At 39.2% G+C, this 15,066-nt stretch overlaps 1 protein-coding gene across 4 annotated transcripts in view; it reads right to left on the bottom strand.

Moving 5' to 3' along the window:
• LOC115638322 (cytosolic phospholipase A2 gamma-like) overlaps window positions 1–9,524 on the bottom strand; it is a 29,716-nt gene extending 20,192 nt beyond the window's left edge. For 2 of the 4 annotated variants that reach the window (XM_030539914.1, XM_030539918.1), the window contains exons 1-4: window positions 7,596–7,856; window positions 4,808–4,924; window positions 3,714–3,856; window positions 256–454 (exon numbers count right to left, since the gene is read on the bottom strand). In XM_030539914.1, coding sequence (XP_030395774.1) covers window positions 256–454; window positions 3,714–3,856; window positions 4,808–4,924; window positions 7,596–7,679 — 543 coding nt within the window. In that variant the 5' untranslated portion in view covers window positions 7,680–7,856. Of the gene's footprint in view, window positions 1–255; window positions 455–3,713; window positions 3,857–4,807; window positions 4,925–7,006; window positions 7,144–7,595; window positions 7,857–9,390 lie in introns of those variants that run through there. The other 2 variants (XM_030539917.1, XM_030539916.1) reach the window with 2 other exon arrangements.
• Window positions 9,525–15,066: the final 5,542 nt, after the last annotated feature.

The raw sequence follows: 15,066 nt of genomic DNA, 5'->3' as shown, positions 1-15,066 counted from the left end.
AGAAGCATGTAGGCACCTAAATCCCATTGAAATCAATGCGTGCTAAGTGCCTGCGTGCTTATCCCACAAGATGATATCTTGAAAATCTGGCCTTTGGGTGCTCTTTGCCTCAGTTTCCCCTCTGTACACTTTCCCACTTCACAGAGATGTAGTGAGGCTAAACACACTAAAAGATCATGAAGCGCCATAATACATTGGTGAGTGGGGCCATACAAGGACCTTACAGAGTTACAAAACGGAAAGTTTTTCACCTACCTCATGTAACATTCCATAGACCACAGTGTAAGCCCAGAACTCAGTTAGAGAGTAATTTTCATCTTTAGCTGCCTCAAGAAGCAATTTTGTTGCCTTTGGGACACTCCAGGTGTATTTGGAAAGTCTAGCACACATACTTTCCTCCAAGGCCTGCAATTTCTCTGTCCAGTCCTCATTTTTGTAGAGATATGACATACACCTATTACAGAGGCAAAATGCAGATGGTAAGAGGAACAGGATGTGGGCTATTTTCCACAGCCACTTCAATATCTGCATACTTATTTATTAGAATATCCTCACTCGTCGTTCTATCATTGCAATGCATTTGTAACCTACAAGGATCACATTGTTGGCTGGATAGGTGCTGTGGAAAGCCACAGTATCAGCAGAGATAAAATCCAAATCCCCCAGGTCCTTACCAGGCTGAGCAAATGGAGAATCTCTATTAGCAATATACAGGGTACCTGACACTGAATTTGAACAGCTCTGGTTACATTCAGGACATTTGTAACATCCACAGATCTGTCAAGACCATCATGACTCTGCCTCCCTAACATTGACTTCAGTGGGACTATTTGTTCAGAAAGATTTGGAGGAGAATGATGGTTCAGAAATTAGGACACTTGCCTAGAACTCGGGAAATGTGGGTTCTGCTCTCCCAGAAATTGTAGCCCTAGTTCCCAATAGGAAAAGGGGGCTCAGGCACTTTCCTATCTCACAGAGGTGTTCTGAAAATAAATAATATGGTGCTCAGACACTATGTTAATATGGGGCAGATAAGTAACTATGATAATTAGGAAGTTGCCCACTGGTATCAGTCTCCCTTTGAATTGCATCAACAACAGAATGCCTAACTCCCTTAGGCTCCTGTGTCAATTGCTACTCACTGTGAATAAAGCAATCAGTACGTGGCTCTGTTAGATTAGCTGGATGTTCTGGAGGACACAGTCTCTTTTTCCATTGAGAAACTAACTCTCCACCCTATCCTACAACCTTGCAACCATTGTTGTCTCTTTTCCACCTGGATAGCCCCGTCTTGTGTTACACCCTGTCACTTGTTCCAGTTTACCGAACCCCAGTTATGTCCATTTCTCACTGTTTCCATGGCCCAAACCATTGTACACACTCTGCCCTCTTGAATGGAGAAAAAGGGGCAACAGAAGGTAGCAGGCACCGTTCTGCTACCCTGCTTTTAGCACTAACGCCAACAACAAGTGTGCCAAAAAAGACAGGTCACAGAAGATCCTGAGTTTGGTTTAAAAATCATGAGATTTATTTAAAAAAACATGGGTTCTTTTTACTTGCCTTCTGGCATTTGAGATGGTAGGGTTCACATTTCCAAGCTTTTCTCCACAACCACCAGAGCTAGACACTTGTGCTTCATAATATAATTAAAGCCTGTTTTACACTAGACTGTTTGGCCAGCATAATTTTTGCTCAAGGGGTGTGAAAAATCCATACTCCGGCTTGGCATAGTTAAGCTGACTTATGTCCCTATGTAGGTAATGCAAGCTCAATGGAAGAATATTTCTCCTGGCTTAGCTACTGCCTCTCAAGGATCTGGATTACCTACACTAACGAGAGAACCTCTCCCACTGGTGTAGCTGTGTCTACACTGAAGCATTACAGTGGCTTAACTGCATCAGCTCTGGCATTTTAAGGGTAAATAAGCTGTAAGACTCACAAAAAACCCATGATTAAAGGATTTTGGCCTTTAAGGGAAACACCAGATATCAAGCAATTCACAATCACACTGCAAGATCTATAAATATTACATTAGATGTATAGGGCTTGGCCCCTATTATTTGTGCTCAGATTGAAATCTTAGGAGGATCAGACCTAAAAGGCATGTCCACACAGCAATGTAAGCCCAGGATTAGCAGAACTCAGGTCAGCAGGCTCTCGGTCTGCTAACCTAGGGCTTGAGGATCTATACTCATTTGTAACCTCAGGTTTGGAATTGTTGAACTCTGGGTCCCAATGTGGGGCTCCAGAGTCTACACTGCATTATGCAGGACCATATTTTGTCACTCATATCCCAGACTTTCTAGAGTCCTCCCAAAATGTGAATGCATTAGCCCTTTGTTTGTGGTGCAGTATGGGAAAATTTGACTGTCAATAGGAAAAAGGAAGTAATCCCTTGGGACATCTTTGGTTGACTCCCAGAGCATGAGTCCAGTGAGACTGTGTCTACACTGCAAAGCAATAGATCTTGAACCCTGGGTCCTGGTCTGACTCAGGCTAAGACCCTCTATCCTCATGGAGTCCTGGGACCCTGGGTCTAAGCTCTGGATTTGCATGATTTTTGGGTAGATGGAAGAGGTATTGAGTTTTAGCCTGGACTTACATTGCAATGTATGTAGGCCAAGGCCTTTCTGCAGTAAGAAAAAACACGCATAAGAGGACAGCAGCCACAAGGAGCTAAGAAGCAGGGAGTCACGTCCCATCTAATTTGCATCAAAACAATATAATATCAGGCTGCTAAGAATGAACTCCTGCCCTAAAAGTACCACAATCACCAGGTAAGGAAACAGATCTTAGGATGTTTATAGACAGCTTTGTTTGATAGTATTCTGTTTGCAAAGAAACCACTTATCAACAGCTGTGATGGTTAAATCCATACTTCTATTGTTTTGCCTTTATGGCCCCTACTTCTCTATTGTTTGTATGGTTCCTGTGTAATTATTTTATTGTTTCTGTCCATTGCATAAATAATTTCTGCAAGATTTAAATCAGCTAAGGTGTTGGAGCATGACTGGTTAAAGAATTGTTTCATAATGGGCTAGGACTGGTGAAAAACACTGTTTAGTTTAAAATGATTGATTAAGATATTGCTAAGTAGAATCCAGTTTTAACTGTATAAACTCGGGTCCATAGGGAAGTTCTTTGGCTCCTCCCTCCAGGACACAGCTCAGGATCAGAGCTGCCAGACCTCAGCACCTGGCAAAAATACCACACAGAAGCTGGAGCCTTGGAAGATCTAATATTGATTGGCCATTGAGTAAAGTTTATCTGCCTTATCAGGAGTAGTGAGAATTGTGTGTGTAGCATGTGTATTCTGTTTTGGTAACTATTAATAAATACAGGTTAAGGATATTACTGCGTAAGTTTCTTTTACTCGTAAAAGAGCCCATGAACCCTCAGAAGGTTACGTCCTGGGCCCAGGACTGGTAAGGGTTAGTGTCTTATGCCCCGACCCCATGCTGGGAAAGGGTGGGGTGACTAAATTAACTGGGTTATGCCTCGAGCTTTGGTAGGGTAATGATGGCATGGGGTGCCCTAGATTGTGCTGGTAACACATGTATTCTCACCTCCTGAGGAAATGGACAGACAGTGTTTTCCTATTGGTTATGAAGTACTCAGCATGTCTTTTGTTATTAATAACAATAGCAATACTTTCCCTTGGCTGTCAGTTCTATAGAAGGACACATTTTCATTCACTCTTGACATGCACCTACCAAGTTGAACCTGAAACCCCACACAAGTACATGATGGTGTCCAAGAGACCATGTTTTTGTAGCTCCTGCAGGGTTCCATGAAGGGCGATCATGGCTCGTAGACCTCCCCCAGCTCCCAGGATGGCGATATTGGGCACATCATCCTGAGGAAAGGAAAAGAGATGACAATGTATAAACTGGGATTACTGAGGAACCATCATTGCTCATCTAAGTTACTTTTATGGTATCTGCAGTCAAACACCTGCCATTCCCACCTAGAATATCCCCCATCATGTAATTTAAAAAAATATCTTGTAGGCCCCAATTCTTCAAGCATTCACCCATGTAAGTGTCTTTAATTACACTAGTTTAAATGGGACAACTCCCATGAGTAACTTTACTCACAAGCTTTCCTGAGAGCAGTTATGAGGCCTGATTTTACATTTTCATCTACAAGAATAACTCCAGTAGCTGCTATAATATATGACATTTGTATGAATTATGTAATCCATGTAGCATGAATATTGTTAATTATCAGAACTGCTGGAAAATATTTCAACAGGGTTGTTGTTTTCTTTTGTTTTGTGGGGGGATTTTGATGATAAAATCACCTTTTTGTTTAAAAGGAATTTTTTTTATTGATATTTTAGGAGTGTCTCCAAAACCTGGAAAAAAAGAATCAAAATTGATATACAGTGAGAGAAAGAGAGACCTCAATACCACTATATATGTGGTTTTAGGAAACAGAAAAAATCAGGTTTGAAGATTTAAAAGAAATTGTGAAAAAAATCAACATAAATGAAAAAAAATGTTTTCTTCATTTTTCAGAACCTGTTCTTTCCATCATTTATATTTAAACATGTATTTAAGTCCATCCCAAATCAGCAAAGCAATTAACCATGCACTTAATTTTAGCCATTCACTTATGTCCCATTGGATTCCATTTGTTTTATCCTAAAAGCTTTGAAAAAAACCAGAAAACAAACAAACAAACAAAAAACCCTTACAACTTTTTGATGAACACATTTTCACTAGCTCTGCATAAGTAATCATTACCATTGTCAATGTTCTGTATGTTCCTCTATAATTCTATAAGACTTTTTATAGACTCCTACCAGATTACAGGGAATCCCAAGGCTATCCAGGCATTTCTTCACCCGCACCTTTCTGTTATTTGTTCCTAATTTTTCCCCTTCTGAGAGTTCATGGGAAATTCTGATTTTACCTTCACCCTGGGGGAAAAAATGTCAAGAGAATGTATCATCTCTGAAAAATCTGTCAGGGATGGACAATGTACAGAGATCCAGATAAACCATTAAAGCATATTCCAGGTGGAACCCAAAGCCTGTTTGGAAAGATTTCACACATCTCTCCTACACTGGAATTACAGGGAGAACAATTCTGTGAGGAGAAAGAGAGATAAAGTGGGTGAGGAGGTATCTTTTATTGGACCAACTTCAGTTGAGGAGAGAGACAAGTTTTCAAGCTCCACAGAGCTCTTCTTTAGATCTGTGAACAGTACTCTGAGTGTCACAGATAAATAGAAGGTGGAACAGCTTGTTAAGCATAAGGAGTTAACACACGTTGCAAGAAATCGTTCAAAATCTAATATCCTAGGATCAACACGGTTACAACTACAATGAAAACAGTTGAGAAATTCATGGACACTTCCCAGCACTTGAGCCAGCCTCAGCCAACCCAGAGTGAGCTAAGCTGCTTCCTTTCATATGCCCCCTTCACTGGAAGCATGCCATCAAGGAAGAAGTGGTGGAGCCTCTTTGACCCAAAAAATGTTTAATTCCTGTGTCGCCGGTGCAGGGTTGATATATCCCATCACAGAAGGTAAATGGAAAATAAGTATTGGTCATGATGAACCCTACTGTTCAGAGTTTAAGATGTATTTTAGGAGCCACTAAATATAGCAAGATTGGCCCGAGTCTGCGTTACACCTCTACTTCTATATAATGCTGTCCTTGGGAGCCAAAAAATCTTTCTGCGTTATAGGTGAAACCTCATTATATCGAACTTGCTTTCATCCGCTAGAGTGTGCGGCTCCTCCCCCTCGGAACACTGCTTTACTGCATTATATCAGAATTTGTGTTAGATTGGGTCATGTTATATCAGAATAGAGGTGTATATAGTGTGATAGACCCCAGCCACTTGGGTACAGCAGAATAGCAGAAGGCAGATATAGTGGCCACTGGATTAACAGGGTTTTTTTCCCTGACTGATCAAAGCAGGGGCTGCTTCAGGCTAATGAGAACACCTGACTCTAATTAACCTGCAAAGAGTCAGGTGAGGCCATTAAGCTAATGTGATGACCTGACTCTAATTAAAACTCTGCTGATACTATAAAAAGGGCTCACTCCAGTCAGGCAGGAGGGAGCCAGGGAGCCAGAGGAGAGGAAGTGTGGCTGAAGGGCTGGTTAATGAAGACACCCTCGAACCATTGGTAAGGGATCCCTAAGGTAAGGGTGAAGAAGGGAGAAGCAGGAGAGCTGTGGGGAAGTGGACCAGGGAAATGTAGCAACTCTGGCAGTGAAAGATTGACTGCCAACAGCTGCTACCATTAGGGTCCCTGGGCTGGAACCCAGAGAAGAGGGCGGGCCCGGGTTCCCCTCAACCCACCACTACAGAACCATCTCCTGGCAGAAGAAGTCAGGGCCCTGTCAGGACAGGAGGCTAATCCATTCTGAAATAAGCCCTTAGGGACAACAGAGACTGTGGGAGTTCTCTCACCAACCTCCTTGCTGACCTATGATGAAAAGGGCTCAGTGGACTGTAACCCTGGCGCTAGAGAGAGAAGGGCTACATGGAGGGTCACAGTGAGCCACTGAGGCTAGTATAAACCGCCTTGAAGGGCAGGACCCACGGGGGTAAGGTCAGAGCTCTGTCACAATAGCTACAATGAAGCAATGTGGCATTGCTATTGAATAAATGGAACACATGAACTTCAGAAAAAATTACACAAAAAAAGCTGGAGATGAAATTGCTTGATCACCCTTCATGTTATAATTAGTTAATAAATGGTTAATAGATGTTATAAGCTCACTGAAGACAGAAGCAGTGTGCATTATAGGCAGTGATAAGCACACCAGTAAAATATATTATGGTTGCTTATACCCTATAACTAAAATAATCTGTTGAGCTGCTGGATCCTATAATAATTGATTAGCCATTTATTTAAAAATCTATTGATCTTTTATGAACTCTTTATGAGCTGTTTGTGACTGTACCTTTAATATGAAATGTGATGAAGCATTTCCAAGTAACAATAGGTAGGAAAACTGCAAAATGTAAGAGGAATGCTATACCTTGTGTTTATGAAATATTTCCATTTTTGCTTTCCTCTTTCTCTGTGATTTCAAATTCCTCCGTCAGTGAAAAAGGAAAATTCCACCTCTTTCAAGACTTCCAAAGCTCAGGCCAACATCTAATTTATTCTTCCTTGCTTTAAAGTATACAAGAGAAAATGAACATTTAATATAGTGACATAGGAAGTGCTGAAGTACTGAATCAGCATCTAGGTCCATCTAGCTCTGACTGCTACCATGGACCTTGGTCAGTACCAGATATATTTCAGAGTATTTCAGAGTGTATGGGGATAGATATAGATAGATAGATTCTTTTGTTTTATTTAAAGTTATTTTTGTAATGTGGTAATGGCTCTAGTGGCTACATTTTCAAGCTTAAGGGAGTGAAAGTCACCTCTGCTACTTGCTTCAGATTTAGAGTCTCTAGGAACACATAAATACCAAGGGTAGTGAGAACACAGACATCACAAGTACAAGGTCCAGTTTCTTTGACAAGATTTGTTAAAATTACAGTTAAAGCTATGATTACCCAAGCATATAGAAATCCTACACAGACTTATGCAGAAGTTACAAATATAGTTATACTCACAGTCTTAACAATAGTGTTGTGGTCTGGTGGGTCTCTCATGGATTGATCATCAGTAAAGGGATGATTTATGCTGGAATTTCCCATAGGGAGCTGAATTTTCCCATTGTTGGCACCCTCTTTCTCTAATGTTAGTCTGTCTATATCTACGTTCTGTGCATGTCCATAAAAGTATTAACCCTCCTTTTCCTTATTGGTCTGATGACCTCTAGAAACTAAAGGGACCCTGATTTCTATAGGTTGTGTACGTTCTTTTTATTCTTATTAGCATTGACACACAACCTATATCCTGTAGCTAAGACATGTCGAAAACAGATAAAATTAATCTTCCAGATAATGTTTTGCAATATTACCACTTGGTTCCTCTTTCCCCGTAATCTTAGGGTATCTAGTTATTCTTCAGTCACTTACTTATGTCAGCATTTCTTAGCTCCAAGGCCGAAAATAGCTAAGCTAAAATCTTGTAGGCACGAGTCTACAGGCCTTGTGTTTCAACTCTACTTACTTCGATACCTAATACATAATTACCCCTTCTAACTGCTCATCAATCTTATCCTTCTATAATCCTACAATTTAACTCTCTTTAGCATACATTGATGATATATGACATAATATGTTAGTTAATTATAACATCACACAATAAATGAACAATAAAGTAAAATAATTGTCTACAATAGAAAATAGACAGATTGAAGATAGAGAGATAGAAAAGAGAGAGGGAGACAGAAAGAGAGAGAGATCCCGGGACGTAGAAGGCAGCCAATTTTTTTTTCAGACACCTAACTGCTTTTGAATTTCAATCGGATTCGGGCACCCAATTCTCATGGATCTGCAGAAAATTCTAGCCATATTTGTAATGTATTGCCCTCTTGCTACAAAAGAAAAGAGAATGTCTACATTCACACACTTTCAATTCTTTTAAAGTTAATTATAAAGAAATATAAATAGACACATAGATAAAAGATATAGATGATACAAGATAGATAAATAGAATCCAGACAGATAGAAGAGAGACAGAGAAGATAGATATATAGATAAATAGATGGACAGATAGATAGATCGTTCATCCTGGGATTTTCAAGCCAACCTATTTTTTTTTCCAGACACCCAACTCCTTTTGGATTTGGGCATTCAACTCTCATAGGCTCTGCTGAAAATTCTAGCCATATTAGTAATATATTTCCCTCTTGCTCTAAAAGAACAGAGACATTGTTCATTCACACAGCCTCAGTTATTTTAAAGTTAATTTATGAACAAAGAAAATCAGTCCAGTCCAATGTTGTCATTGGCCTTGTTCTCTGACAGATCCTCTCAAGAGAGCATACACAAGGAATTGACCTAGAAGAGAAGCATTGTGGAACACAGCTGGCCTTGTTCTTTTCAGTGGATGTCAGGATATACATCTATAATCATGATGTAATACTGAAAAATAGGTTTTGTGTGCCCCTAAATAAACTGCCAATCACCCTCTTGGTTTGTTGTTCCCAAGATATGGGCCTCCAGTCCAGGGTAATAAAGGAAAATACTTGGAGGACATGTATATAACCTTCTGATAAAGTGATTGATATGGGCAGTATTCTTTTCAAAGCAAAGTATCTTTTTATTAATGTATCTAATAATCGCTACTACAGTGTAATCTAAAATTCTCTTGTAATTTAAAGAGCAGTTAGACTACAAGAGCCATAATATAAATGATTCTAAGCAGTTCACTTTGCTACAGAAGGCCAGGCCATAACAAATCACAGACAACAGTTTGTAACATTTGTTAAATACTATAATTAAAAACTAGCAGGCTTACTATGCCCTTTGGCTTTGCCGTATTATTTTCTTGTTGCTGTCTGCTGCTTGCAGCTTCTGCTTCTCCCTAGTCAGCTCTGCTCCTCTGTCTGTGGTCAGGTCTCTCGGCAGTTTTTAACTTCTTTCCAGCAGCTCTTCTGGCTACTACCTACTTGTCTTCTGCCTGTCGATGGTCTGCCCTTTATACTGCCCTAGCCTTCAGTGCTTTTATACGATCTATTCTTAACCTTAGATAACATATACTCACTGTCATGCATTAACTCATCCTTGGATGTTGCCAGCATTTCCCACATGCTCACTCCAGCTGTTTACTTAAGAGCTATGACCTTCCCTAATGAGCTTTTTGTCGTTGTGCTATAGTGGAACCCCTTGGATTTTTGCTAATGACCTTTAATAACCCTTAGAACCTTCTACTTGGCCTGCTCCATCTAGAAACACTTTGTGACTGTGCCTCATTCTGCGCTCAGCTCTAGTCATGTGATCTATATTGTCCAATGGTAAGTGACTGCAGCTGTCAATGGGAGCTGTGCAGAGGGAGCTTGGGGTAGGGGCAGCGTGTGGAGGGAGGGTCATGTCACTGCTCCCAGGGAGCATCACAATAAGCTGGGTAGAGAGCCTGCCAGCCCCTCCAATCACCCCACCTGGAACCACCGGGGTTCCCAGGCTGTTCCCACCCAAGCACCCTCGGTGACCTATGGACTGGCACCCCACAAGATTTAGTCTGGGGTATATAGTACAAGCCATGGACAGGTCACAGTCTGTGAATTTTTTTTTTTACTGCCCGTGACCTGTCCATGACTTTTACTAAAAACACCTGTGATTAAAATGTAGCCTTATTGTTGATCCACTCTCTAAATAGGTGGATGAATTCCTCTTAAAGTAAATGCTGCTTTAGCTACAACAGTCTTAGTGGAACTAGTCTTCTCTCACTGAAGACTCCACACTTGGGCAGAGCCAGACAAAGGAACACAGTTTACTGGGTAAGTCTTCCAAATGGGTTTGCAGTTCTTGGGAGTGCAAAAAAATTGCACATTCCAAATAGGCCTAAATCATCACGGATGATAGAGTGAACAAATTGCACCATCAAATTAATGCTGCAGAATCAGGTAGATTCCAACAGAATGCAATGGAGACACTCTAATTCCTCTCATTTTAATGACACTCAGGGTAAATCCAACTCCCTCCACAGGCAGTACAACCATTGAGGTAATGACTGGGCCAATCATGTGAATGCTGCAGCATTTCTTCAGGCATGCCAGTGACATACAGCTAGAGAGAGTCAAACTGGAGACCTATCTACACTCATTAAAGAAACATTTAAGCAGATTCACTTGCCAGTAGCTGTTAAATTGGGAAAATCCAAACAAAAGACAAAAGGCTACTCTGATAAAGATGAAAGAGAAAACATTTGGAAAATTGGAAATCAGAAGATGCTCCTATCATATGTTGTACCAGAATGCAATTTCTGTAACCAATGAACTGGGTCACACTATATTATGGATGAACTCAGTTCCTCTCTGTATACAGAATTAGGATCACAAAAGAGAAAAGAAAGGTGACTGCATTCTATCATGCTAATCACTTAATATTGTACCATACAAGAAATATATTTCCACAGAAAGAGGAACCAGAGAAGTGTAATGTAAAAGAGGAAGTGGAGGATTAGAAACACAGCCTAGAAGAGGGAAAAGAAAAAAAATGCATGTCATTACAACGCTGATGCTGCAATACTGCTGTAACGCTGCACTTCAAACAAAACAAGCAGACTGCTCCAGTAAAACAAGAACCTCCAATGCAAATGACTATTATTTTGAGACTAGCCTCAAACTTGCCTCTTGAGGCTCAGGAGCCAACATCTGGGCACGAGAATGAATAAGCCAAGATAGAATCATAGAAGATAAGGATTAGAAGAGACCTCAGGAGGTAATCTAGTTCACCCCCCTGCTCAAAACAGGACCAACACTAACTAAATCATCCCAGCCAGGGCTTTGTCAAGCTTCTAAGGGTAGAGATTCTACCACCTCCCTAGGTAACCCATTCCAGTGCTTCAACACCCTCCTAGTGAAATAGTGTTTCCTAATATCTAACCTAGACCTCCACCACTGCAACTTGAGACCATTGCTCCTTTTTCTGTCATCTATCACTACTCAGAACAGCCGAGCTCCATCCTCAAGGACTACAAGAAATTACAACACAAATTTCAACTGAAATTTTCTTTGAATGGGATATCAATCTGCACAAGAACAGTTTATAACTAAGATTTGTGATAAAATACTGTTTACCTCATGGACTAATGGTGCAACTTTAAAAATACATAAGGTGCAAAGTCATATGTCAAGTCTATCTAAATAGCAGTACATCTAGCACTGAAAGATGAGCATTGTGGAAGGATTGTGTATTGTGGAAAGATTTTCCATTGGAGATCCAGAAATTTGGAGGAGGGTATGTACATTATTTTCCAAGAAAATTTTAGTTGGTCAAACAGTTCTTCCAACTGCTCATAACAAATTTAATCAAAAGGTTAAAGGAGTAATAGGTGAGAAATTTGTTCTTGAATATGATATAGAAAAAATGATCAAATGACTTTGTTAAATTGAAGGAACATATCACTCCCTTAAAAGTAATCCAGAATGGAGAGGATATAAAACATATGTTACAACTGAAGATAAATCTTCAGCAACAAGTGATGAAATCCCATATGGATCATGGAAAAAAAAAACCAAATGCCAAAACTCAATAAACAAAATGGAGCACTGACCATATATAACTTAGACTACAAAAATAAAGGATAATATGAAGCCTGTATCGAAATTAAGTCACTGAGTAGTGTAACAGTTATTAACAAATATTTTAAGATAGAGGTACAGGCAATAGTAGTGAAAAAGGACTATGGGTCACTGAACCCTGTGGAATGTCCAGTTCTACAAGAAGGCCTTGCTAGTGTTCTTGCTGCCATGTCTATACCAGGGGTACTAATTAAACAAGTGCAATTTATGCATATCACTGATGTGTGAAATTTATCTAATTGCCAATGAATAAATTTAGTTATTGTTAGGATACTAAAGTTGAATTTTTCTTTTCAGTACTCCTAGTACTCCTTATAAGTAAGCTTACTTTTTATAAGCAACATATACAAAATATTGCCTGTCTAGGTATCAATATAAAAAAAACAACCTTTCTGTTCCCAGAAGAAAATGAGGGCTTAATCCTTTTCAAATGTTAACAATATTACAGGTTTATTTGGTACCGGAATGTCAATATGAAATAAGGTCAATGTTGAAAAAATCAAGAGACATATCCATTATGTGGTTGAGGAAGAAACTGATCAAGTAGTTGACCCAATGTTGAAAGAAATGCATGATTTAGCAACTCCAGAATGATTAACGTACATTAAATAACCAAATTGTTTAATAAAACTCAAAATCAGATGAACCAACTGATAAAATACAATGTAATAATGATTAGGAAAAAATAACTATTTTGGAAAAGAAATCATTTGTTCAGCTTATGACGAATATATATTAAACACTATTGATAATACCTTATAATTCTTGAAATTAAGAAAAGTACCAGAATTAATTAAAGGCAAATAGATTTTACATCAGTATTCAAGAACACAGAGAAGAAAAAGTCAAATGTCAAATTAAATGTTAAAATAAATATCATTTGGTTCAATTAAAAACTTGGAATCTGGGATACCACATCCAAATCATGCCATGTTATATAAAGAAAACTTGTGATATTTCAAAATCCTTATATGTCTCGTTCAAATTATCATTACCCATGTTTGATTCAAATAAGCATGTATTTAATCAATTAACTTCTGTCCATTCCATGGATCATCTAAAAGACAACATCTACTGAGAATGAATGAACGTACTTCCGCTGGTGATATATCATCACAATGCCCAAACACGGAAAGTCCCACAGATAAGTTGTTGCTCTCAATGGGAGCTTCAGTGGATCTGCAGGTGCAATGTGTTTGAGGTAACATTTCCTCGAGAGTATCAGAGGGTAGCCGTGTTAGTCTGGATCTGTAAAAGCAGCAAAGATCCTGGTGCCACAGGATTCTTTGCTGCATTTCCTCGAGAGAGACCTATGACAGATAGGAACAGTATTGTGTAGTATTAAATCACAAGTAATTTTATTATTGTCAATTTAGATGTGTGGTCATAAATCCAAATTTTTTTTTAAACCACAAGTACCTACAATTTCTAGGCATACAACAATAATTCCCAGTACTAGTTTTTGAAAATGAAATGGTTATTCTTAGCAATCTAGATTATCAAAATCTTATCAAACAAAGTGCTCCAGTGTTTCATGCATTTATACCACCATTAATTTTATAGCTAAAAGAGTTGTTGGACAGAAGAAATTCACATTAAATTTAAATTAGTAATGACAGGACTAAGGCAGACAAGCACATACAATTTGGAGGGTAGCAGCTCAAATGGAGTATTCACCACTCCTATAAGGATGGAAATTGGATGGAAGGAATGGATTGTTATCCATAGTATTCTCACTGTGAGTATTATTTTTACAGTATTTTATACAGAAAAAAATAGAACCATAAGTAAACAAAGGGTTAAGCCCAGTCTTGTTCAGTCTAACCTATTTTCATGGTCCTTTCATCTACAGGGAACTCACCAGTATCAACTAGAACTGCTGCAAGAGACTAAACAATTTATGAGGATATGTGTTGCACAAACCCACATCAACTTCCCATATGCAGCTGCACCAATATCCAGGAAAAGAATAGAGCCACCACTTAACATGATCCCTAGAAAAATAACTAATTCCTAATAAGTATAAAACAATAAAGTTACACATAAATTTAAGTTACATATGTGTTTTATTGTTATAAAAATTACATTTGCTTTTTATCATTAGGTAATATGTGCGTGATAGGGTTCCTATTACGCTTCATTTGTTTCATAATAACCACCCTGTCAAGGGGGAAGCTGTAGCCAATTAGTTTTCTTTTAATATTCATTAATCAACTGATATTCTATGTTATATATAACCATTGTATGCTAAATACATTTAAGATGTTGGATTATAGAAGGATAAGACTGATAAGTATTAGAAGTGATAAGTATGCATTAGGTATATAAATAAAGCATGGCTGAAATGCAAGGCCCACAGGTTGAGGCCTGTAAGATTTTAGCTTAGCTATACTTGGCCATAGGCTTTAGAAATGCTAGACATAAGTAAATAACCAAAGAGTGAAATTTTCCACCCATCAGTCCCTTTTTGGGTCCTCAAAAAAAAGGCTTTGGAGAGAAATATGAGAGCAAAAAATACTGACTGAAATGTGGTGGGGGACGAATTGAATGTCACCATCATGGCGGCCGCCCTGACAATCTCCTGGGACTTTAGGATGCACTGTGACATTGCTGGGCCTTTGTCGTCATGAACCTGTGAGATGTCTTGATGAAACCAGGCCAGAAAGAGGGCTCCAGATGATGCCGTGCTCTGGCTGAATCCCAGCCACCACCTGGGATGTGACAATTTGCAACTCCCCTTTTCTCCTCTCTACATCATTTTCCTTCCCTGACTTATTTCTTTTCTTTCCCATCTCTCTCCTTCTCCTTTTCCCTTCTGTCTAACAAGAGTCTGGCTTAGCCAGCCCAGACTGTATGTTTTGCAACACTGCTGTGAGTCTATGACCAGAAAG

This window comes from Gopherus evgoodei, chromosome 21 (genome assembly GCF_007399415.2).
Source record: "Gopherus evgoodei ecotype Sinaloan lineage chromosome 21, rGopEvg1_v1.p, whole genome shotgun sequence".
In the NCBI taxonomy this organism is placed as follows: domain Eukaryota; kingdom Metazoa; phylum Chordata; order Testudines; family Testudinidae; genus Gopherus; species Gopherus evgoodei.
Note: the sequence above shows the minus strand (reverse complement) of the source record. Positions and strands in the feature narration are given on the sequence as shown.